General features: G+C 40.8%; 1 protein-coding gene across 2 annotated transcripts in view; it reads right to left on the bottom strand.

Annotated features, from left to right (window-relative positions):
• Positions 1 to 25,165, bottom strand: part of sept4b (septin 4b) — a 50,327-nt gene that overhangs the window by 24,784 nt on the left and 378 nt on the right. For both annotated transcript variants that reach the window (XM_036001232.1, XM_031297074.2), the window contains exon 2: positions 21,844 to 21,851. In XM_036001232.1, the coding sequence (XP_035857125.1) occupies positions 21,844 to 21,851 (8 nt within the window). The remainder of the gene's footprint in view (positions 1 to 21,843; positions 21,852 to 25,165) is intronic.

Below are 25,165 nucleotides of genomic sequence, written 5' to 3'. Positions count from 1 at the left end.
GTCCATTTACAATTTAAGAGTTACCACATGGAGAAAAAAATTGTAAGGTTTCAGATTTCTTCTCTGTAGATAGTGTCTATAGATAGAAGCAGAAAGTACTTGAGTGTGTGAGGGTTTCATCTGGATCCAATATTTGTCAAGAGCGAAACTGCATTGGTTTTCATATGACCCCTCCTGGGCCGCCTGGGGTCATCTCCCTGGTGACTGAGCTGTTGATCTTGTGTGTCAAAGATTGTTAAGCTCCAAACAGCATCATTGATTGACAAGCGGCAGCCCCCAAATTGAGCGTACAAGAGCCTGTGAGTGATGCTCCAGACACCACATGAGGAGTCCCTGTGTGCTCAGCATTAGGAAGCTGTTAGCCTAATGAGCAGGTTAGTAGTTCAGAAGATTTCTCCACACGCTGGGGCTAAAAGCTGTTATAAAGGCTGGAGGAACATGGCTGTTGCATCTGGGCTTCACCTGTGAATGAGCCAACTAAAGCTGATTTTCCAACATTTGGTCCTTAAAGGAATACGCCACCGTTTGTTGAAATAGGGTTATTCACCATTTCCTCTATATTTATATAGGTGGGCAAACGCATTTTTGTCTCAGTGCATGTAGCCTACTTCCACCCAATATAGTCCCAAGTCAATATCTGCCTAGGAAATCGCCTAGTCTTAATCTGCATTGCTATTTGTACTCGTTGTGAATACGCAGGCCACAAGAAGTAATTAGGTTTTGTTTTTGTTGTTGTTGGGTCACTTTTACTCACGACATGCTAACCGGCAACATAGGATTCCATTCACTACGCTAAGCTATAGCTATAGCTATAGAGGAGACAGTGAATAACCCTATTTCAACAAACGGTGGCATATTCCTTTAACAGTATCTGCTCTCATATGTTGTTAAACAGTTTCAGTCAGTCTGAACACAGAATAATAGTCGAACTAACTGATAATACTTAATAGTGATTCAGAGATATGCGTCAACCTGTGATTTATACCCTCAACAGATGGTGTTAGTGACTTCTGGGGTGGTGCCAGACTGGCATAGGCTCCAACATGAACTACACATAATTGTCCCCTTCCTCTTTCTCTTTCCATCTGTTCTCTTCCTACCGGATGTAATCCGCTTCTCTAATCTTGATGCCCAAACACACCAAGAGCCACAAAAAAACATACACACAAAAAGCTTGGAAACCTCAACACAAGTCCCCACACACACACAAATCGGATGTCTTGCCAACTGACTCATCTGTGATGCCAGTGACTTCAGCAGCTCACACATACGTTGTGCTAACTAATGCAACCCCCTTCATATGAGATTCACACTCCTCTGCCTCAGAATCTGGTTTACAGCTGCCTCATACTGTATAGCTGGAATTAAACTATAGAAACATCTGCCAGGAGCAGTCCCACACACATGAAAAAGCCCCAATTCTCACTACTGTACATCCCTTTCACCTCAGTAACACTGTTAGCAAGAACATATGAATCTCACGACATGCAGGTAGAGTAGACAGAGTGACTCCAGACAGTCATTCACACATAATTAAAAACACAATTTTCCTTATGAAGACTCCTGACTGGTTCGGAGGACACCGTGCTGGGAGAAACACAGGTAAACAACTGGTCAGAGCATCAGACTGTCAAAAGCAGAAAGCAGATTGATAAATGCTTATCTCACTTCTCATATACTTCTCAGATACGTTGCACTTACCATTCTCCAAATGGCCAAGACAGACAGACAGACACACAACCCAGTAGAGGACAGCGACCGACTGCGAGCTGCTCCAGGTCTGTACGGACAAACCAGCAGAGCTACACAGTCTTACAGGCAGACATTAATAACGCAATGCTGCACACGGACACATGCTGCATACCGGCTTGACTGGCTGGTGCTCTGCTGCAAAAGGAGCAGCGATAGAGGAAAAGGAGAAAAGGGAAAGAATTGCTTAAATGTGAGGGTCAGACAGAAGGAGGAAGGAAACGCTTTGTGTGTTTCAGGATTATAGACAGACGTCAGGAAGAAAACAGGTTGGAGCTGCAATATCGAACACAGGCAATGCTGTGGCATATTTTACCTAATTTTACGATAAGTACTTATAAACCTGATTTTGAACGAATAACATGTTTTGGAAGTCAGCTACAGAAAGTCCATTACCTCTGTTTTATTCCAGCTGTAGAACATGATTAAATACAACAGATGTTCATATGCTCGATACCTGGGATTAGCGTTGACAGGAATTTTTATTTTTTATAGTAATTCATCTCAGAATCACACTACACATTTTTATGAATAATTGAAGGCTAAAGCAAATACCTAATTCAAGGTTACTGTGGTGGGATCATTACAACCAACTTTTACAACAAGTTAAGCTTACCCACTACGGTTTAAAAGCTGCAGAGAGGGCTGTCACCTCTGGTTTGTTTAGGTAACTGCTGCCCTGACTCTCTAGTTAGTGTTTGGGTACATTCAGTGGGGCATGCTAATATTTATTTAGGCTGTGCATAGCCAGCTCCCTCACTTACACAGGAACAGAAGAGTAGCTAAGGGTGAGTTTGACAGACTTTGATGGTTTAGTGTCAAAGTTAGAACTCCTGTTCCTTAAAGCTCAAACTTGTCACCGGACCTGTAGGTAAAACACAGTGTTGAGTGGGCTGGAACCTTTTTTCCTTTTGCTGATTACGTTCATTTTTGTAGCCTCAGTTGTGCTAAAATATTCATTGTCACCATTTCCACTGAGCTTTATGTTTCAATTATCTATGAACCAAAGAAAAGGCAGTACAAGAGCACACAGAGCTGTGAGAAGAGTACTGCTGCAGATTTCTAAGTGCTGCACGATTCTTGAATCCAAATCAAAAAGCATGAAATTAAGTATAGCACATGGTGTGCGTCACCAGCACTCACACCTCAAGTAAACGTGGTGGCAAAAGAGCGTCAAAAAGGAAATGACAAAGACAGGGAGACACCTGGCATTCTGCAGGGTTTCACACAGCGTGATGAACCCAAAACCCATGGGCCAACACATGGAAATGGATTATAAAATGTGCTGTACATTGTGACAATTATGATATTATTATCAAATTAGTCTTTGTTGGTACATTGACTATTTTTCATTGGTGTTGAAGTTAACATGTATAGAAATATCTGCTGAATCAAAGTACAAAGTGGTTGCTCAACTGGCAACCCATTAAAGCTGCCAACTTTTAATGTGGAAATACTGTGTTTCAACATCAAAATTTTGATTTGACCACAGGTAAATGTACTGAAAGACTGAGTTTTATATTGGGATTTTTGCAGATGTGAAAACACTTGAGCAATAAATGTCAGACAAAAGCTTGCTTTATATTATGAGCTACTTGCCTGCCAATGGTAAGTCAATAACTGTCATGGCTACTGTTCTTTTAAAATCGTCCTCATTCTTAAAGTGGCTCATTGCACCACCAGAGAGGACCTGTGTACAGTTGAGTACACATATAGAATGCAAACTATTAACATTGAGCTAGTTCTCCTAATGATAGAGAAAACATGTTTTTTTAATTGAGTTAAATCAGGTACTATTCATTTCTGTGTGCAGTTTTCTTTGATTCCCTTCCCTCTTAGTCATTGGATTATGTTATTTAACAGCCAATGCCAAACACACAAACCTAGCAAGGCTGCAGAGTTTGAAGACAAAGTACATTTTAACCTGGGCAATAAATAACTTTTCAATTGGCATAGAGGCAATGTTAAATGGCACAGACCTCCTCCAGGAGAGATATCAACTCATCTGGGCCTCTTTACGGGAGCTGCAGTCAGAAACACTCTGCTCTGTGAGTCAAGCCGAATGGAGTGATGAACTCCACTGTTAAACAGCCTTTGTTTCTTCATGGCTGCTGGGAACAGCAGGGACTGAGCCACCATGGCACAATGTGACAGTGATGTGGAGAGAAGGATGTGGGTGAAGGGCAAGTTTGGAGAGGAATTAACAACAGTGACAAGAAGCTAGCAAGAGGGGGAGAGAAAAAGCGGTAACACTTTACTTGAAGGTATTTACATAAGAGTGACATGACACTGTCATGACACATGAACCCTAACCCTAACTTGTCATGACCGAATGACACTTACTAAAAGAAGCGTTATGTCATAAACATTTGACTTGTTTATGTTTATGACATGTTCATGACAGTGTCATGTCACTCTTATGTAGATACTGTACCTTCAAGTAAAGTGTAACAGAAGCTTTGAGCAATGCAGAGACTGATGCACAGAGATCCAAAGATCAGAGGCCCATAATCAAATGGCATCTTATAACTATCCACCAGGGTTGTTTTTTTTTTATTCTTTTGGCTCTGTTCACTCTATCCTTCGCAGGAATGACCCCAAAAGGACAAAAATGAACAGTGTGCCTATGAAGTTCACATTCCTAAGTTAAATATGGCTATAATAACCATAATAAAATAGATTAAGTGTACATAGCAAAAGACTTCCAGCACTGTAGAAAGTGTTCTGTTTCGGCATCTGTTGCAGAAGCTCTTCACTGTGGCACTCAAAAAGTCATTCCACCAGATGTTCACAGTACAATCTCTATAAACCAAAAATAGCAGATTTATGTTACAAAGTGACCGAAGCACACGCTCAAGAATGGACAGAGCAGATTACCGTCACTGTAAATACAGTCACACACTAAACTATGCTGTGGATAACAAACACACAGATAATGATGTCAAAGACGGTGGAACAATCGTCAAACTGACACTCATGTATTATTTAACCCATCGTATGTGTGGATTTTAAGTGGATAATCTGTTGTGGGTCATGATGTACAGACATTAATCTGGTAGGGGCTATATTGGATTCATGCAGGCCATCTGTGACTGAGGAATAAGTGCTCCTGTGTTGATATTTGTTTAAACTAGTGTGAGATAGTCAGGCCTGTGTGGCTCAGAGTTAAGCTGTAAACTCCAGATGTGTGTGTGACCGTGTGTTTCTGTACATGTTAACTGACGCTGTGTCTATTTATCTATTCTGTGTGAGTGGAGAGATTGCTGACAAAGCTGCCATCGTCTAGCCAGCAGCTGCGCTTCGCTAATAACAATAATCCAGTCAGCCACATCTGTAACGTAAAGAAAACCACAGCTATTTTAGAGGAGAAATCAACTAAATGCCATTTACCCACTAACATCACAAGTGGCCAGTGGCATTATAAGGCTGTGATGGTGTCTGGGCTTTTATATTCAATATTGAAGAAATGGACTATTGCCAGATATATTTTAAGGTAAATTTCCACAGCATTTCAGAGTGTAAAAAATGAAATAACTGCACATAATGTAATGAAAAATGTAATACAAACTAAAAGTATGTTGATCACGTAACCAAACAACTTGTTGCATATAATAATAATCATAAAATAATAAGTTAATCTATTTTGGTTACTACATATGTTGAATTTGGTGGCATCGTTTCCATTAAAACATTTTAAAAATGCCACGAAGAAAGACAGTATAAACCACTGCATCAGTTTCAGTTTTCAAGAGAGCACAATTTGAATTTGCTCAGCGAGTCACACACACTGGCATTGAGTAATGATGCTTATTAACTATGCCCTTGTAGCCGAGCTGCACCAATCACATCGGTGTATCTGATATAGGAGGGCCAGAGGCGAGCTAAACAGATGACGACATTTTAATCTACCAGTTAGCGCCGCTGGTAGCTAAGCGTATGGGGCTCTGGATACGTCACAGAGTGTATTGTTGTGATTGGTCGTAGTGTTATCCAATTGCGTGTAGCGTGAGATTTTCAAATGCATGCTTGGTGCTGCCCATCGAGTTGGGCCATTTTCATTACTCAATGCCAGACCTTTAATCTTTTGGATTTGGGTCTGGATTTCCAGGCTAGTGCACCTCCAAAATGTGGATGAAGCTATTGGATGAAGCCAAATGCTGAATGCAGGAGTGATTTCTGATAGCACCAGTGCAGGGCAAGAATTTTCCTTTTACATTATGTTCAGGAATAAGGTTGACAGAGTAAATGAAGTGCACTTGCAGCACGCAAAACCAAAATATATCTGGCACTTGTTCACATCTGTCATTTTCTTACTTCTTGAAAACAAACTCATGTCAAAGCAATTAAGGAGGACATTAAGGAGGGAGATTGATGAACAGTTCCAGTGCATATTAATGTTTCACGTCAATTAAAAATACATAATGAAGTTGGGATGCTGAGGATACAATCCAATGGGTAAAGTACTTTCCACTGTGTGAATCATATACAAAGCTTAAAGCGGTGAGCTAATGTAGGCAGTAGGACACAGTTGGCACAGCAGGAGGAGTGGGTACCCCTTCCTCACAGTACAGACATCCTGCATGAGTGGACGTTTACATACATGAATAGAAATGTGAAAAATGCATAATTTCTGGGAAGGACTTTTCCTTCTTGTTCCCTTCCACTAGTTGGGAGCAGGAATCTGATTGCTGACCTTAGTCTGAATTCTCAGGCTAACTATTAATAGCCCAGACACCAGCGAGCGCAAGACTCCTAAGTCAGCAGCCAGAGCTCGCTCGCCAGGCCCTGCTTTAGTCTGGCTCTAGATGGACCAGGCCGTTGATTAGAAAGAAACACATGGCTCCTGAATCGCATTCTCAACTCATTCAAATTAGTCATTTTTCAGCATTTACAAGACATATTACACTGCAACTAAAAATACACTCCAAACATGGATCTCAAAGATCTTAAATTTCAGTCAACGCCTGTCATGCACTTCTAAGATATCAACATCTGCAACTGCATTTAGATGAAACCTGTGTCTTTTTAAGCAGAATGGTATGGTTTGCAACATGACAATGCACAAGCCTTCGACATTTCCTCTAATGCTAATACTGCAGAGAAGGGGGCACCCCTTTTGGCATGACTCCCAGGGAAACTGGGCAGCAATGCGAGAGACACTGCTATGCCATAACCAGACTGCTCATTCAGAGTGGGGAAACTTTTCTCTCCACAACAGAAAGGTATTAGAGAATATTGGTGCACTGTAGCGGCAACATTAACAAGAGCTGGCTATAAATCAGGTGAAAACTTGTCTAAATCCAGCAAAAGATGAATGTGTGACAGGCTGCTGAGATGTGCTTTTAGACACGCTAAACTTCTGTCATGCTGTAAACTAACTTTGTGTTTTATGGTGACAGAAATTTACTGCTCAAGCTTCTTTATGTCACACAGGAATTCCTTCGAAGCTTTTGTGTGAGGTTTGCTTTCGTTAAAGCACCGGGGGATTGGTATACATTGTCTTAGGATGTTATGCAATGGCAAGATATCTTTTTCCCGGCTCACTCATGTTGTGGTTCTCCCAGTGAAAACAATGTCAAAACCAAAGTGGCTGAGTGGAAAAGGCCACAAGTGTCATTTTAGATAAACACGGTCTCAGAGCTACATCTTACTGTCCGCCTTCAAAGTTTGTCAACCAAAATGAAAAAAATACTACACTACTTCCAGTGCTACTTCACTTTGACAATGCCTGAAATACACACTCTTGTCTACTTTAGTCACCTCTGAGAGCCATTTTAACTATCAGCAGCACACTGAGCCAAGGTCCCATATTTTGAACACTTTTTTAGATGTCCTCAGTGTGCATTTTGTAATTTGATCCAGTACATCATCAAAGGTTAAACACATTCCTCGTCCATCGGGGGGCCTAAAATATGTCACATTCCTCACAAACATAAATATCACAAACAGGCGGCACGAGAGGGTGGCTGGCAGTCTACTGTGGCAGTGGTTAACAGGTGGAGTGGAAGGGCAGGGACACTGAGGGTCTTTATTTACTGCCCAGTGGTCTGCTCTGTGGTGGGAGACTTTACCAACCTGAAGGGGTCATTTTTTTTTCTTCTTTTTTTTTTTTTACAATCAAGAGCATTAAGCATTTAGTACATTCAATAACATTACGTCTAGGTCCCAAAATCAATACCAAATGCTGGTATAACAATTTTTTTGAACAATGTTTATTTCTAAATTTTTGTTAATACTGCTTAAGCATGTTTGGACTGATAGATATCCCCCCACTACCCAATACCAAAGACTCTACTCAACCACAAAATTATCAGAGCTTAAAGCATCAATACGGCTAAGGAAAGGTTGCCATATCAATGTAAACTTGTCAGCTCTAGTCAAACAAATTGTAGCACTGCACTGAAAGTAATAATCTGGCCACTGGTTAGTATAATTTTTTGTCATGTATTTTAGTTTACTAGCCATTTGCAAGTGAGCCAAGAAGCTGTCACTGCATCGGCAAAGCAAGGAAGGGATCTCCAGTAGTTAATCAGAAGCTTAAGTGTGCTTCCATCCCAGTTTCCCCCAGCTTCTCTGCCAGGAAGAGTGAGAGTGAGAGTTTTGGTTTGTTCTTTCCCCTGGCATCAGGAGACAGTTCCAGGTCAACTTATCTTCTGGTTGAACAAACTCTTTTGAAGGAATACATGTGTACATATATAGACTGAGGTGCGCTATGATAATTAGCTCTAGGGATGAGCGAGTACAGCATTATCTGTATCTGTTAACCATATGAATTATCTGTATTTGTATCTGTACTCGGACTGGGCGGGGCCTAACCTGGAAGTGGGCGGGATTTAACCCGGAAGTGGGTCGGGTTGTCTTGAAATGGGCGGGGCTTTAACCGGTATGTTATTTTAAGCATGCTTTGATATGGGTTGATCAGAAATTGTTATATTTATTGCTGATTAGAAAACTATTTACATGACTGCATCAGCATTGAGCTTCAGATCAATGGTTTTGATCACGATAAACAAACTATATACAGAACAAGTTTTGCAACAATGAATACAACACATGCGGTTGCAATTATGAAGTAAAACGTAATGAACAAGAGTTTTCATACTCAACATAACTTTCTTTTTTTAACTTAATTTTTTATGATCAGTGTGATTTTTTTTTTTTTTTTTTATTTCCACACCAGGTATGTGTGTGTGTGTGTGTGTGTGTGTGTGTGTGTGTGTGTGTGTGTGTGTGTGTGTGTGTGAGAGTGAGTGAGTAAGAGAGAGACAGAGAGAGAGAGAGAGAGAAAGAGAGAGAGGGGGGCGGGGGGGACTGTGTTCTATGGATGAAATAGTCCGACGCTGTTTTTCAGATCTGTTTAGAGCCAGCTGACGGTTTAAAAAAGAAAAAAAATCTCCGACAGGCAAGACGCAACGCGAGTCGCATTCTACCAAGCACCACGTCTGAACAAACCCCACGTTTACCAGAACTCTACTGGTTAATAAGGAAGTACTACAAACCGAAGTAAAAAACAAACCTGAAGCTGAAGAAACCCTCAACGTTAACGGAAAAGACCCGCGAACCTGAGTGACTGAGGGAGAGACAGAGAGAGAGAGAGCTGTACTGTGTGAGTGAGCAGAGCGAGACACAGCAACACAATACATCTGTATGTGTGTAGGGGAGGGGCGCTGTGAAAGGCCTATCACAGAACGCAGACACAGTCAGCTACCCAATGAGGATTTTTATTCATTCTGAACACAGATATTGACTCGTATTACTCCTATAATACTCGTACTCGGCAAAAGTGCTTTATCCGTACCGGATACTCGTTTCAGCCGAGTATCCGGCTCAACTCTAATTAGCTCTATCACACACGCTACACATGTACCATTTACCAATGGTTTTCAAAGTTACCCTCAGCAGGTATGAACCCGTGACAATGAGACATAGATCACAGCAATAACACAACTGTCTGAATCTGCACTAATTTACAGACTAATGAGATCCCTTAAAGACTCAGTATGACATTGACAATGACTTATATTTGCTTTGAACTAGTCAAAGTCAAACCTGGGTCAAGTCCAGCAGGTGTATGCATAGTAGTGTGAGCTATTTAGGAGCTTGCCTGTGGCTGGAAATACAGTTCATTCACTTCCACGGGTTAACAGTTTGACCTTGGAGGGCTCTAGATTTTACGGGAAATTGATTTGATTAATTTAGCTGAAAATAAAGCGGTCACCCTCAGCAACACAGATATAGACAAATAAAATGTTTCCAGCTCTCAATGTCTCTTCAGTTTCTGATTTTCCATCAGTGACTTAAAAATATCCTCTGAGTGTGACCCCATTCTTCATTTTATGGAAAGCTATGAGAACAGTGGTCCACCTGCTCTAAAAACCTTGTTTTTGTGTCTTTGTTTCATTAAAAAAAATACTAGGGATACTCAGGAGAAAGGCCTAAATTAACACTGCCAGTGTGTGTCACCCCATAAAGAGTTGCCCGTGGCAACCTGTTAATCTGCTGAAACTACCGGATGTTTTTTTTTTTCCTTTCAATGACCAGTAGTCTAAAAAAAGAGACTGGAAGAGGTTTTCCAACAGTAAAAATAAGGAAGTCTTTAACTCCTTATGGTGGTTAAATGCTAAGGCCAGCTCCATAAAGCAGTTAGTAATGGGCCTTCATGCTCTATCCTCTTCAAGATCATGTCTCACACACACACACACACACACACACACACACACACACACACACACACACACACACACACACACACACACACACACACACACACACACACACACACACACACACACACACACACGTAATTAAAACTACCTCACACAGAGCAGCAGTAAATGAGTGTGTGGTTTCCTGCCAGTCAGAGGTTTTTGAACACTATAGATGACAATTTTGGTTAAATTTAAGTAATGTCATTGTAGATTTACAGCGAATTCCCCAAAATTAGGAAATATAAATAGAAGTACAGGTATAAGGATGAAAAAAGTATTTGTAAAACATCAATATTTTATTGTTATTCTATTTAAACAGTTGATACATTGATTGATCTTTTTAGGCAGCTTAAGTAAAAATAAAATTTATCTTATAGTGGACTAAAGTGTTTTTAACACAGCCTTTATTAGAGCACCAGTGCATCCGCCATTGATAAACAGTTATTTAGGGTGTTAACATGTCCCTAATGACAGGTCCAATACAACAAATAACCACATACTGTACACAGATACAACAGTGATCATGAGAGGTTCATGAATATTACTCTTTGGACTGACAGATTGTCGTATAAAGTTCCAAAAAATATCTTTGAGCATTGTTACTTTCACTATCTGTGAAGAATTCTGATGATGCCTAATGGATGTTACTGTAAAATACATCACATTTATGCAGCATGAGTTATGAAGAGCTAAATCTATTTTTTACCATTTACTTTTGGTTCAAAAACTTGAGGAGCAGTGAGGGTGGAGACACGTGAAGAGAGATGGGTATAAAAAGGGGTGCTGATGGGGTTTGAGTTCCTGGATAAAAGGAAGGTCAACATGCCACAGGTATGTGAGTGTGTTTATGTGGAGGTTAAAGAGATGAAAGCCTGGAAGCAAGAGGGAGTCAATCCCTCAAGTGAGACGGACTATTTTAGACAGATAGGGGAGCTCCTTCGTACACCGGAAGACAAAAAGGAGAAAAAACAAGTTAAGAAAGAAGGGAGCACATGAAAGGGGAGAGAGGTGAAGGGGAAAAGGGGGAGCAGGCTCTAGGTATGGAGGGAGGCAGGAGCCACGTGTCTCCTCTTTGATCCTTCAATGAGTTGCACATGTTCACCCAGTTCGTATGATCCCAATTCTCACAGGAACAGCAACAGCACCAATTCCAATTCATATTTCAAAGCGTTTACCACCACACCACAGAAGAGTCATTCAGACTTGCATATCTTACAGTATCTTGATCAAGGTTGTAATGTCACAGGCCAACATGAAACCAAACAATACCCAGACAAGTACCCAAAACATGTCAAGAGATGATCCAATCATACAAGGATTAGTTGACACTATTCTATTGGAGTGGAACTGCGGGAGCCTCTGCAGCATGTCTTCAACCTGAGCCTCCGACTGGGGAAGGTACCACCAACACTGTGGAAGACATCATGTCTCATCCCAGTTCCTAAGAAGCCACATCCCAGTGAGCCAAATGACTTTAGGCCAGTCGCTCTAACATCACACATGATGAAGACGATGGAGCAACTGCTACTTCACATCCTCAGACCCCAAGTCAGCCACTCACTCGACCGGCTCCAGTTTGCATACCAGAAAAAGGTGGGCGTGGACGATGCCATCATATACCTACTGCACAGAGTGCAATCTCATCTGGACGGGAGAAAGGGGAAGGAAGGGGAAAAGTGCTGTGAGAATCATGTTCTTTGATTTCTCTAGCGCCTTTAACACCATTCAGCCTGTCAGATTAAGAGACAAGCTTGTGCAGATGGGGGTTGATGCTCACCTGGTATCCTGGATAACAGACTACCTGACAGAGAGAGACCACAGTTCGTCAGGCTGAAGGACTGTTTCTCAGAGACTGCGATCTGCAGCACCGGAGCGCCTCAGGGGACTGTGCTTTCACCGTTCCTGTTCACCCTGTACACTTCTGACTTCAGCTACAACTCTGAGTCATGCCACATGCAGAAGTTTTCGGATGACACTGCAACTGTGGGGTGTATCAGAGATGGACAGGAGGATGAGTACAGGAACCTGGTGGATGACTTTGTGCAATGGTGCAGGCTCAACCATCTGCAGCTGAACGCAACAAAGACCAAGGAGTTGGTGGTGGATTTCAGGAGATATAAGCCACATATGCCACCAGTCTCCATTGAAGGGGTCAATGTGGAGGTGGTCAGCACATATAAGTACCTGGGGGTACACATGGACAACAAACTGGACTGGTCAGCCAACACAATATATTTAATAATAAGCTATTGCACTGATCAATACCTACATTGTTCTCTTTTGCACTACCACCATTGCACACAGTCTACCTTAGCACCTTTAAATTTCTGTGAGTGATTTTTATGTATGTGATATATATGTGTGTATGTGTTTGTTGTGTTATGGTTGTCTAAGCTACTGGATGCCTAAAATTTCCCTCAGGATGTATAAAGTATCTATATATCTATCTATCTATCTATCTATCTATCTATCTCAAGACACTCCATTTAAATAGGAAATTAAATTCATTGGGTTTCAAAAGAAGAAAAAGTCTTAATAGAAAATCTTAAAGCTGTCAGATTTCAAACAGCTGTGCAGATCTTTTAAAAGAAAACAGACTGACGTGCAAAGAAAGCTAAATGGATTTTTAGCTCATGTAGTAACATCAGTATGCGGAGGGAGCAGATCAGATCACAACTGATTCTCAGTGGATATTATGTGTAACTTAATAAAATAAGAAATAAGAAAATAGCAGTTGCTTTTGACTTATGGAATTCCAGAAAATATTTGCAGAAAACCCCTCAAAGACTGGTAAAAACTGACTGACTGGTGGCGTGACAGTGCTGTTGTTATTTCAGCATCTGATTTCAAAAGGGCTGGCTGTGGAGTGATATGGATTAAGTCACACACGTGCTCACACACACCAAAGGGTCAGAGGAAGGAAAATTCACACACCGTGCTGATGGTCAATAAAAGTGCACATGGTCTTTGTACCCCCATTACATTTCTGACACCGTTTACCCGCACTGGGTGAGCAGCTACTTTACGTGTGTTTGTTTGTGTAGTGCCTATCCATCTGCTGCAGGTTGGGCTCTCTTGCTTATGTTGGCCGTACAGTCAAGAGATCTGTGTTGTTGAGGGAACAGCAAATTTAAAAAGGCCACTCAAATCCATATCCACAACTTATAAAATAACTTGCTAATCGATGAACGAAGAACACCTATTTCTTCTTTATCCTCTGTTACTGAAACACTTCCTAAATCCCACTTACAGTAACATTCTCCAAATATTGTGGTTTTGTCTCAAGTGTCTTAAACTCTCGGCCTCCTCTTTCTTCCGTCGATCATCGTGTCACAGCATGCTAACACATTCCATGCTTTACTTACACCCAAGTGCTTAAATCTGATACCACCATCTGTATCTGTTTTGCCTGTGTCTGCTGGTTGTGTTGAGACTGATTGTGTGAAGAATACAGAAGGTTTCTTTACTGTCGTTGTGTATTTTAGATATGGGTATGCTGGATTTTCATTACTGCTGCGCACACTTTCCACTTTGTTTTGGTCATCTAGAATGCCTTCAACACCACAGCATTTTCCCCTTTACTTTTACTCTACATGATCTCAGACTATCCAATATCTGTGCCCTTTTATATCTAAAACCGAGATCCTGAAGATAAGGGGCTCATGTCCACTGACAAACTGAGTCAAGATAGACGATTTATGCTCTATGGGAACGTTCCTTTACTACAAATCCTTTACTACATCCCCTGTCCTCGAGAAGATCTCCATCACCTCCCCTGGCTTGCCTGGCATTTCCTCTTACTGTCCTGCAGCATGGTGGTAGCATTTGGAAGTGTTTTCTCAAGGGGAGTGGAGGGTGCTGCACCCGAGGACAATGCTGCCTCTGGACACTCACAGCTGTCATCTTTATGCATTAGCACATACACAGCCTCACCAGTGTTGGGAGTAACGCGTTACAAAAGTAACGCAATTACAGTAATGTATTCCTTTTTGCTGTAACGCAGTAATATAACGCATTACTAATTAAATTTCGGTAATATTATACTCGTTACAATCTCAGTAACGCGAGTTACAACGCATTTTAACGCAACATTTAGTGGTGCATTGTTTTTTTAAGAATTTACCAACACCGCGACACATTTCTTCACAGGAAAAAAAAAAAAAAGCCGTATTATTTTCCTGTCGCTGTATTCGATGGTTGAGATGACTGCAGAGACAAATACATTTGCGAGATGGATATTATTTTCAGGAGTTATTACGCTGCGTTGAAGTAAGCTGTCCTGTTTCTGTTCCCGTGGTCAGAGCCAGAACCAGAGACAGTACGTACAGCATGTATGTCCCAACAGGTGACGGTACGTCAGCGGCTGACAGATATAAACATGTCGGGAATTAATGTTGAGGCTTGCTACACGTAAATATCATTGCATTTTATCAGCCGTAGAGAGAAACTATGCCTGTAGTGGAATGGCTTCGAATGACGACCAAAAGCGCTTGTCTTTTACTGTGACCATTTACTGTTCAATATGTTGCAGTTTTACAAACAAGAAAGTGAACAACTTGAGCCTGACGGACATGTTGCTTCTCAGTAAGCTAGCAAGAGTAGGCTACACAACAGACAACTTCCGTGTAACCTACTTCAAAATAAAAGCACTTCCTGTGACGGTTCGCAGTAAAACTAAATTACTGTTAAATAAGGTTGTGTAGGCTACCTTTTCACAAATCAGCTGTAAATCAAGTACTGTAAATAATGTTAATAGTGAGTTTTAATCACACTATAATTGAACATTTCCTTTAGAGTGTTTTAACCTAAACAACATGAATTTCTTATTGAAGTGCTATAAACAAACATTTTACAACAATGCCGTACTTTTGAGTATTTTCATTTTCTCCTACTTGCCTATTATATGTTTTACTTATCTATTTTGTATAGCTTTAGTTACTTTGCATATTTATATTAATTATACAAATATATAAAATATGAATAAAAATATGAATAATCTATGATGTATTAAAGTGGATAAAGACGAGACTTTATTGATCCGGTGGTGAAATTCACAAGCTAGCTACCAAATCAAACTTCCCTTGTTATTTTGGTGAAAGTAACTCAAAAGTAATGCAAAAGTAGTGTAACGCATTACAATTCAGAGACAGTAATATTATAACTAGGGCTGTCAAAATAACGCGTTAATTTCGATTAATTAATCTGAGAAAAAATAACGCGTTAAAAAAAATAACGCAGATTAATCCATTCCAGCTGTTGTAGCCACCATTCGACTGTAAAATGAAGGGAGACGAGAATGTGCTGCCTGGATCATTAACTGGAACATTTACTTGTAAAAATCTTCTTCCTGCCAACCCTGGCTACCGAAATCTGGTGCCACTGATATGTCTGCTCTTCTCTCTGATGCTCTGAAGACGATACAGGAAACACAAACACCGCTGCATGTGACGCTAGTTAACACTATACTATAACGTTAGCCTACTGCTAGCTAGTAGCTGGATTAAACACGGTTACAATGCTGACAGCTAACGCTGAACGGTGTAAAGAGTGACTGTGTTTTACTGTAGAGGACTGTGACTCAACAGCGGGATGTAACTGTGTTTTACTGTAGAGACTGTGACAACAGCGGGATGTAACAATCTGCAGCTGCAGAGCTGCCGTCGGAAAAACACAGACGTTTGTCGTTCAACAGCAATTTACTAGTGAAATAAGTTATTGTTATTGTTATACATTGTTATTAAAATCATTTAATTTTGACCATATGGCCTTAGCAATAAACAAGCCGTTCTTTAATGTCACCAACTGGTTAGTACCCTTTGTTTTCTTTTCTTTTTTTACTTTCTTAAAAAGTATCGGTTCAGGCACCGTTAATTATGTATGCGATTAATTTCGATTAATTAATCACAGAGTCTGTAATTAATTAGATTAATTTTTTTAATCGATTGCCAGCCCTAAATATAACTAATTACTCTCAAATGACAGTAACTAGTAATCTATAATGTATTACATTTTTGAAGTAACTTGCCCAACACTGAGCCTCACACACACACACATGCAAGCATATTCACACACAGACTTCAGCACTCATGGCTACCATCAGAAGATGTTAAACGCATGTAATATTTAAATCTTAAGAAAAAAAAACACCTGAAAGGCTACGGCTGACAGGTTAACACCTGTTGAATATGATGTGGAGTTTAGTTGTTATTTTAAAAACATAAATTATGGTCTTGGGGGCTCAAAATGTGACCTGCATATTATTCACCTAAAAACAAATTTGTACACTAGATTATATGCAAACGTCACATTGCATTTCAAAAACATGCTTTTAATATGACCATTATTTTGTAGCGGTTCTGATACTGATATTTTAACGACTTACGTAATGTCCTAATTTGTTATCTGCCTGATATGTAGCTGTGTCTTCCCAGTGCCTGCAGTTAGAGTAAACTCTCTCAATTTGCTCCCAGAAGCACAAAGATTAGATCAAGGCATCCTGGCTCTCAGCCTAGGCTACTGTCCCTCCTAACAGAGTGTGGCTGATACTCTGCCTGTGCTGTGTGGAACTTGTCTGTGTGGAACAATGCAACACACGAAATATGTGAAGTTGCAGTAAGAGAAAAACTCCACAAGATATTAGAGTTTAGACATGTCCTACATTTCCTAAAATGCCTTTCAACAACACGCACAGAACAGGCCTAAATCTGCCTTATCACAATGTAGGTTTTATTAACAGCATGACAATGACTTTGGCAAAAAAGTCAATGTTGTTTATCAAACATGCAGCATGCCTTCAGGATTAATTGAATTCTTGCCTATTAAGCATTCAATCATTAGTTGACATCTTTAGGTTTTGTGCCATGTAATACTTGCCATATGCTTGTTAAATCAAATATAAAAAAACGTGGGCGTTTACTACTGACATTTTATAAAGCCTTTTCCAGTATTAATCTTCACAGTAGCTGCAGTGGAAATAATGTGTCCCTTCTTCCTCATCTTACCACGAATAAGCCTGAATAAGACTAATAAACCATCGAAAAATTAAACTCATACAAAAATATTTGTGTCAATGTTTTAGCTGAGCTACAGTACGTTACTGTGGATTTTCTCTTAATGGTATGCCTTGTAGTCACCAACTATTGAATTATGGCCTAATGACTGCATGAACTACACACACATAAGCCAAACTATAAGTACACCCCTAGATGTAAATATATTTTCAATAGGCTGATCTCAGAAGGATTAGACATGACTGCTCTGGAGGAATTTGAGAGTTGTCCCACAGAGGTTAGTAATGGATGCTGTAAATACTATAAAAAAATTAAAAACAGCCACACTTTAGATGTGAATAACAAACCATGCCTTCAGTTACACAGCTACATCACTGAGTGTCACCATAGAGAACATGCAGTCCTTAGATGGAAGCCTCTCAAAGAAAGAACAGCTGGAGCAGAACAAAAATGATCTGTATACAGAAAGAATCCTTTACTCCCTTTTATCATGGCGGTCAGACCGCTTTGATAACCGCTGCCATGACCTCACACCTGCACCACATCCTACCAGGAAGCTAATCATCCCTGGGTTAGTAGAACAGGGTTGTGTCGCCGTAGCATTTCATGCATTGCTAGATGAGTGCAGGGACCTCGGTGGGGGCCATGGGAACTGGGCTGAAATTATTTATAGCGGGTGGGGGGCTTGGCAGAGGCCACTTCTATGAGGCTTTGGAGGAATGTCTAAGGTCGCCCTCTGACCAAAACTTCTGCAGAGTGCTGAGGCTGGAGGTTGGGAGGCTAGCTCAGGCTGACGTGGGACATCTGCAGAGATGAAGACACGAGCCAATTAGCTTGAGGGTCTGGTGAGCAGGCCCAGCAGGGACAGGAAGGAAGAGGAGAGCTTAGGAAGTTAGGATGTCAGAGGAGGACCAAATAGGGCAATTCAGCAAGCCATTTTAAAGCTTGCCGTTTACAAAAAGGAGGCAAAGACTATTAACAGCAGTCTTCAAGCAGATATTCCAGCGAGGTTTGCAGGGGAATGCATAGAAGGAGAGGAGACGTATAGTTTAAATAGCCAAAGATCACATCCTTTCTGTAGTAACTCTACAGCTTTAAAACATATATGTGAAGATTCTGTGTGCTTAACAGCATTTAGTAAAAGTGTTTTGGTATTCGATTTGTTGTGTAACTAAGCATCATCTCTAGGATCATTTTGAGGTTGTAGTTGTTGTACAGATCTCTTTAACAGCAGACACAGTAGGAAAAGCACAAGTGTTACTAATAACATTAACAATGGCTCTGTTATATTTAAGTGAACCAGTAAGTCATGGCAGTGTGACAGTGAGGCAGCATAAACAATACATACCAGAACACTTAGAACTGAAATCATTCATTTTATTATTTACACCGGTCTTCTCAATGTGACACCTCAAAATGTCTTTCATGAGTAGGGCCTACTGAATTGCATTATATTGATTATACTGTGTTGCTAACTATGTTGCACCCTCATATAGTGAATGAGGGCAACAAAATATTATAAAGATAATTCTTTGGGCATTTTAGGCCTTTATTAGACAGGATAGCTTGAGATGTGAAACAGGAGAGAGAGGGGGAATGACATGTAGCAAAGGGCCACAGGTGGGAACCGAACCCGCGGCCGCTATGGTAAGGACTGAGCCTTCGTACATGGGACGCACGCTCAACCAGGTGATCTATCCAGGCGCACCAACAAAATATTACTAGCTACTAACTGCAGCTGTGCCCCCCCTCACAAAATAAACCAAAAACAAATCAAATGTACCCACAGCATTTCCCCATGTGATGGGGTTAGATGATTATACCCAACATTAACCTACATAATTCATATTGAATGAAAGGTACATTCACCTTGCAATACAGCTTCTCTTCCTGTGGAAAAACTGTATCTTACAAAAGAATAATAACGGCGTCAATGTTCACAGCACATCCCTCTTTAACCACTCATCTTTCACCATCTCGTTATTGTTGTCGCGGCCTTGTATTCAGTTAAGTGTTGCGTGCCTGCTCCCTAACCCGATTGTTTGCCCTCGTATCAGACTGAAAAAGCCCATAGGGCTGCCTGTCAAAGCCATGCCCACAGGCAAAAACCCCACCGCTACAGTCTCTGTGTCTGCATCACCAATGGGCCATGATCACACAGTTAATCACACTACATGCTCAGAGAGTAAAGCCCACACATTTTTCCTTAGTGGAGTTACACAAAATGATGGGTCAGGTTTCACTGATGAGTGATAATCCACCTTCCCTCACTGAAGGGCTCACAGAGTAGAGTGTCACTATTGTTGGTGTGTGGATTGACTGAGATACTGTAATAGATGATAGAATTACTGCACAGGCAAGAGTACAATGTTAACATTTGATACTATATGGTGGTTAAGATTCATTTGATAACAACTAGATATGTAAAAGGAAGAGAGAGTTGTTTTAAGTCTAAGTAAAATCCTCCCCATCTAACACATACAGTGTTGAATTATGAAGTATGAATGTACTGTAAGTGAATGTCATCATACCATGTCTCATACACCCATCATTTGACATTCCTGTGACTTAATTGCTTGCAATGTTTTGTTCACAATATGTACTGTGTCTGTCTCTTCAACAATGAAATGTCAATCAGTGTACAGACGGGTGTGGTGCATCATATCTCCAGATTCTGCCATTCCAGTTTGCAAATGAATGCAATGAGTATGCACACACTAGCAGTGACAGCAAATGAGAAAAACAGACACAGCTATAGGGGAAACAGAGGAAAGGGAAAGCATCCACTGCAGTAGCTAGCGAGCTAATGGGCTAATAAAGTCCAAGTATAGACTTCCTACACTTTGGCTGCAGTGGCAAGTAGCATATGAAGGCACAGGAAGCTAATGGCTAGTTGAGTAAAAGCCACAGAGGAATGCACCATGGTGAATGTGTGTGCGTGCGTGCGTGTGTGTGTGTGTGTGTGTGTGTGTGTGTGTGTGTGTGTGTGTGTGTGTGTGTGTGTGTGTGTGTGTGTGTGTGTGTGTGTGTGTGCGCAAGAGACAACTGGCCCTCCTCTGCTTCTCTGTCCACAGCTGGCACTGCCCATGAACAGTGACGTCATTCTATGTGTGTGCATGTATTTGAGGTTATGTGGCATTTTTTAGGCTAACAAAAGGAAACCACAGCCACCCTCTTGCTCCACCACACCCCAGAGTCTTGTGCGGTGTACAATGCCAGGCTGTGGGCGCAGGGGAAGGGCATTTTAGCTATGTCAACCTGGACTGAATGATGGCTTTCAGAGCAGAGATACATTGTTTTTAATGAGAATCACACAATGGGTGGGGTTTAAAGAGCAGGAACTAAATGTATGTAGACTTGGTTAATCTGCTTATTTAATCACATACCCAGAGAGAGATGTGCCAAACCATTATTAGAGTGATCAGTGAATGCCGTCACCCTGCCGGCAGCGGCAGCAGCAGCAGCAGCAGCAGCAGCCTGGGCCATAGACAGATGACCGTTTCGTAACAAGGTGTTCCCTCTGTCAGCACACCCTGCAGTTTGTCACATGGACTAGGAATGTTGCTGAGGAAGGAACCATAGTTTGTCACACCCATACAGATCCACTGCTCCCCACCCCTCTGTGAACTGTTTGGGCTTGAAAACAACCCCCCCCCCCTACGCTTCATCCCCACTCAGCTGGGCCAAACACAGATGTGGGGCTTTGGGATGTAGACAGTACAGGGGAGTAGAGAAGAGGGAGGGGGGCAGTTTTGACACTGAAGTGGCAGGCTACTTGAGAGGCGATAACAGGTGAGCACCATCACTAGATACGCTTCAGGAGAACTGCTGACTCTGCTGAAGGATGATCAAGCTGTTTGCTAAGAGAAAAGGCAACTAACACTAAAATGTAAAAAATGAAACTCTGCAGGTACACAAACAAAGCTGACACACAGCAGATTCTCAGTCGTCACTTTGTGAGACAAGAAAGTCTGGGTTTTGTGAACACACCTATTTTCACGCAGCTATTCCTCTTTGGTATCAAGTAAAACCCCGAAGCACACAAGCTCAGAGTTTTCACAGGAAAGTTACATGCTCAGTTTGAACACTTTGTGAATAAGAAACTACAACAGTAGGCCGTGACTTCAGCAGAGTTTGAAATTCTAAAATTGAAAAGGGTTTCACTTATTTACACCTTTAAAACATAAACTCCTTTCAAATGAACACAAACAGTACAGCAACCCTCCTGAATAGCAGTGGCTATCAGGGGTAAAATGGGCTGACATCAACAAACCACAATGTCCTCATTTTGGTAAGATAATCGAGGCCAAATCTCCCTACACCAGTGACCTACTTCATCTTCGGCAGCAGATTTCAGGAAAACTTGAGTTTCTTACCTCATCGTCTGGTTAGAGGAGGAAGATTGATCCACAGCAGAAATAATTTCAAAATCCACATCCAAAGGAGGTCATACACATAAGAAAAGGACAGAAACACAATTTTGTCAACATGTTGAAAATATATCATCTGAAAAAACAAGTTAGGTGAACATTTATGTGAATAACACTGGTAATAATCTGAAAACAACTGATGAACCGATGCTAACATGCTTAGGTAACATTTGGGGTGGCATCTGACCTTTTTGTGGTTATCACATACTGTAGTATTTGACACCTCATCCATCATCATTCGGTTTCAGGATCTACCTGACATAATTTATTTATACGAGAAAGGGAAACCCTACAACTTGTTTACAACTTTATGTTACATAAAAAAAAGTCATGGACTGGTTACATTTTTACATTTCTCTGTAGGTTTTTATTAGTTATAAATATGATGCAAAAAACAAATCTATGCTTTATTTATAATAAGACAGCCAAGAAACGTATTTGCACACTAACTTGTGACAGACTTACTGTCTTCCTATAGAGAGCAACTAGTTTAAGTTTAAAGATTAATTAGACAACCTACCAACAAATTCAACTTCTGCACATCTCTAGACCTATTAAGTATGCTTTAAAGAATTTTAGTTTTTAAAGGCCGAGCATGCTTGTGTTCCCCACATAAATTGGTGGAGGGCTCCTGGTAATTTTTTTCAGACTTCAGTGGGAGTAATTAGTCAATTCTCAAGGATTGGGCTGCAACAATACAAGATATTAATTATTACAGGACAATACATTTGGAAACATCCCCCGCTGTTTCAGTTCATGTGCTTTGCTTCAGGGAACAAAGCAGGTGTGACACACTCAGTAATGAAACTGGCACTAATCTCAAAGTCTGGCACTTTCAGATCAGTTGGCCTCTCCAGTAATTTGTCATGAGCAGACACCGGTTGAAATTATTCAGGATGTTTGCCATTTACTGATTCTTTCAGTTCTTAAGAGGCAAAACACATTTCTTTACTCCAGAGCCGCCTGTTCTGGGAAACTTACTGGCAGTAATAAACATATTGATTCACTACTTTAAACTCATCACCACCTGTCATCTCACAGAGCAGATTGTGCTCAGGGGACTACAATATAATTATAGCCTTTGCCACCATTTACAACCACGTCAGGAACAGCAGAAATGTTACAGCTGACAGACAGAGCTTCAGTAGTCCCTGCATATGGACAATATATAATGTATGAGCTACATATTGCTGCTCTTTAAAACAGAATTGGCATCAGAATGCATCACTCCAGATACACTTTGAGTGAAATTACTGTGTCAGGACGACATGCAAACTCCTGTGCACTGTTGACAGAGCAAACAAATGAACAGATAAATCAAACATCCACAACTGCAGATAGAACATGTGATCAACGTTAAATTCCTGTGCTGTGCTATAATGGCTACTGGCTTGACTTGCTAATTTTTCTTGTGGTTCATCTCTTGACCTACATGCTGAGGTCGTCCACCAGTGATGCTGTCAGCGCAGCCACAGACAGCGGCGAGGATTGTAGCATCTCTCCACAAGGCTTTCCTTGAGGAATGTTTGCTAATGCTGACTTTGCCTCCTATCAACACCACTCACTTTCCTACTGGGTACCTCGCACAGATATTGTTTTTAAGTGAATCTGGGCTGATGTCTGGGATTGTTGTTGTCTAGTGTAGACAAGGAACATGTGCTTAATTTGTTAAAATGGGTTATGAGCACTCAAAGCAGCCCTAGTTTCTAGTACCACATACAGCTCATGGGTCAGTTCAGCTACAAATTGAGTTTAATTGAGAAATGCATTGGTATAATGCCATGCCTTGCTATCAAGGTTTTCAATTCCCTGACTGATATGTGTATACAGTTCTGCAAAGAAATATCACTAAAGAACTGTTTAGACTGTGGCCGGGTTGGATCAGTGGGAAGAGCATGTGCACATATACTGAGAGGTTTATGCCTCACTTTTGCACATGCAACATGGATTTAAAATAGGTCCGTTTCTCATGGTACTTTCATGGTTTCTGGTTAAACTAATGCAGTCATATACTCTTATATTTAGATCTATGTACCTTTGTCATAGTATATTTTAAATACAGGACTAGTGCACGAGAAAGAGGGAGCAATTGGACACATAAATGGTCATTAAAAGCTTCTACCACACCTTGTTGAGCATTCGAGCCCTGTATCAACTTTGGTTTATGTTTGTAATAAAACATAATCATCACAGGTTCAGCATAAGATTGATACATGCAAGAAGAATTCATGAATACCACATGGAGGCTCAGCACTATCTGCATAATAAGAGCTGCCATCACCTTCCACTATCTTCTCTCTTTCTTCTTTGTCCCCAACACAGCAGTATATACCAAAGGGCAACCGTTTCAATGAGCCAGATGTATTAGTGTGACTGCAGCCTCCGGTGCTCCATGTCATGAGACTGACGTGCCTGAAAATAAACTACTTTCTTTGAACAGGCTGGGAGCCAACAGACATGATAAGATACAGGTGATACGGTTTGAAACAGGAAACTAAATCTCTTTGATGCCACCAGACAGAAAGTATGGAGTAAAGTTAGAGCTAGTCCAATTAATAGGCTAGGCCAATATATCAGCTGATATTAGCTTATTGCAGATATATCATATAGGTGTAGCTATATGTCAGCTGATGTATGTAATGTGCCAAATTGTCCAGCTGAAAGCACTGACAAATGATTTTTCACCTGTAAAATGTCCCTTTAAGTGCATATGGTGGTCACAATTCTTTGAACAAACACATTTTATCTAAAAGGTGTGCTTATGTTATGAATTTCTTTAAAAAGTCTGATTGTTAAAGTCTAATGTATCAATGTTATCATCTGTTTCAAAAGTCCAGTATTGGTCAGGCTATAGCATGGGAGTGAGGCAGTGAACATACGGTGTCTCATTCGGGTTTGAGTGTAAAGCTTCCTGACAACAGAACTGCTTGTTTTAGACTGCTGCAGGGTAAATAAATAGTCTTTCATGCAGCCCTTAGTTTGCCAGTGTGCTATCCAGCTAACACTATATCTTCGGTCCAGAAATAGTTTATTGTGGCGAGTCTTGGTACCACTCTTGCATAACTGTGGAATTCCAGTGTACTGATGCCGTGTCCCGTGTGGAGCTCAAACTGCCAGGCTTTTAAGGGATCTTCGTTTAGCAGAACGAAGTGTACCCTCCAGTGAAAGTGTAATTTCTCTGCACACATAAAAAAAACTGTAGCCTACTCTTATCATCGGTTTACAATTTGACTTGTAGGCTCGATATAATTATCATGACTGACGAGTA

This window comes from Sander lucioperca, chromosome 5, assembly GCF_008315115.2.
Source record: "Sander lucioperca isolate FBNREF2018 chromosome 5, SLUC_FBN_1.2, whole genome shotgun sequence".
Lineage (NCBI taxonomy): Eukaryota > Metazoa > Chordata > Actinopteri > Perciformes > Percidae > Sander > Sander lucioperca.
This window is presented reverse-complemented; position numbering and strand designations above follow the sequence as displayed.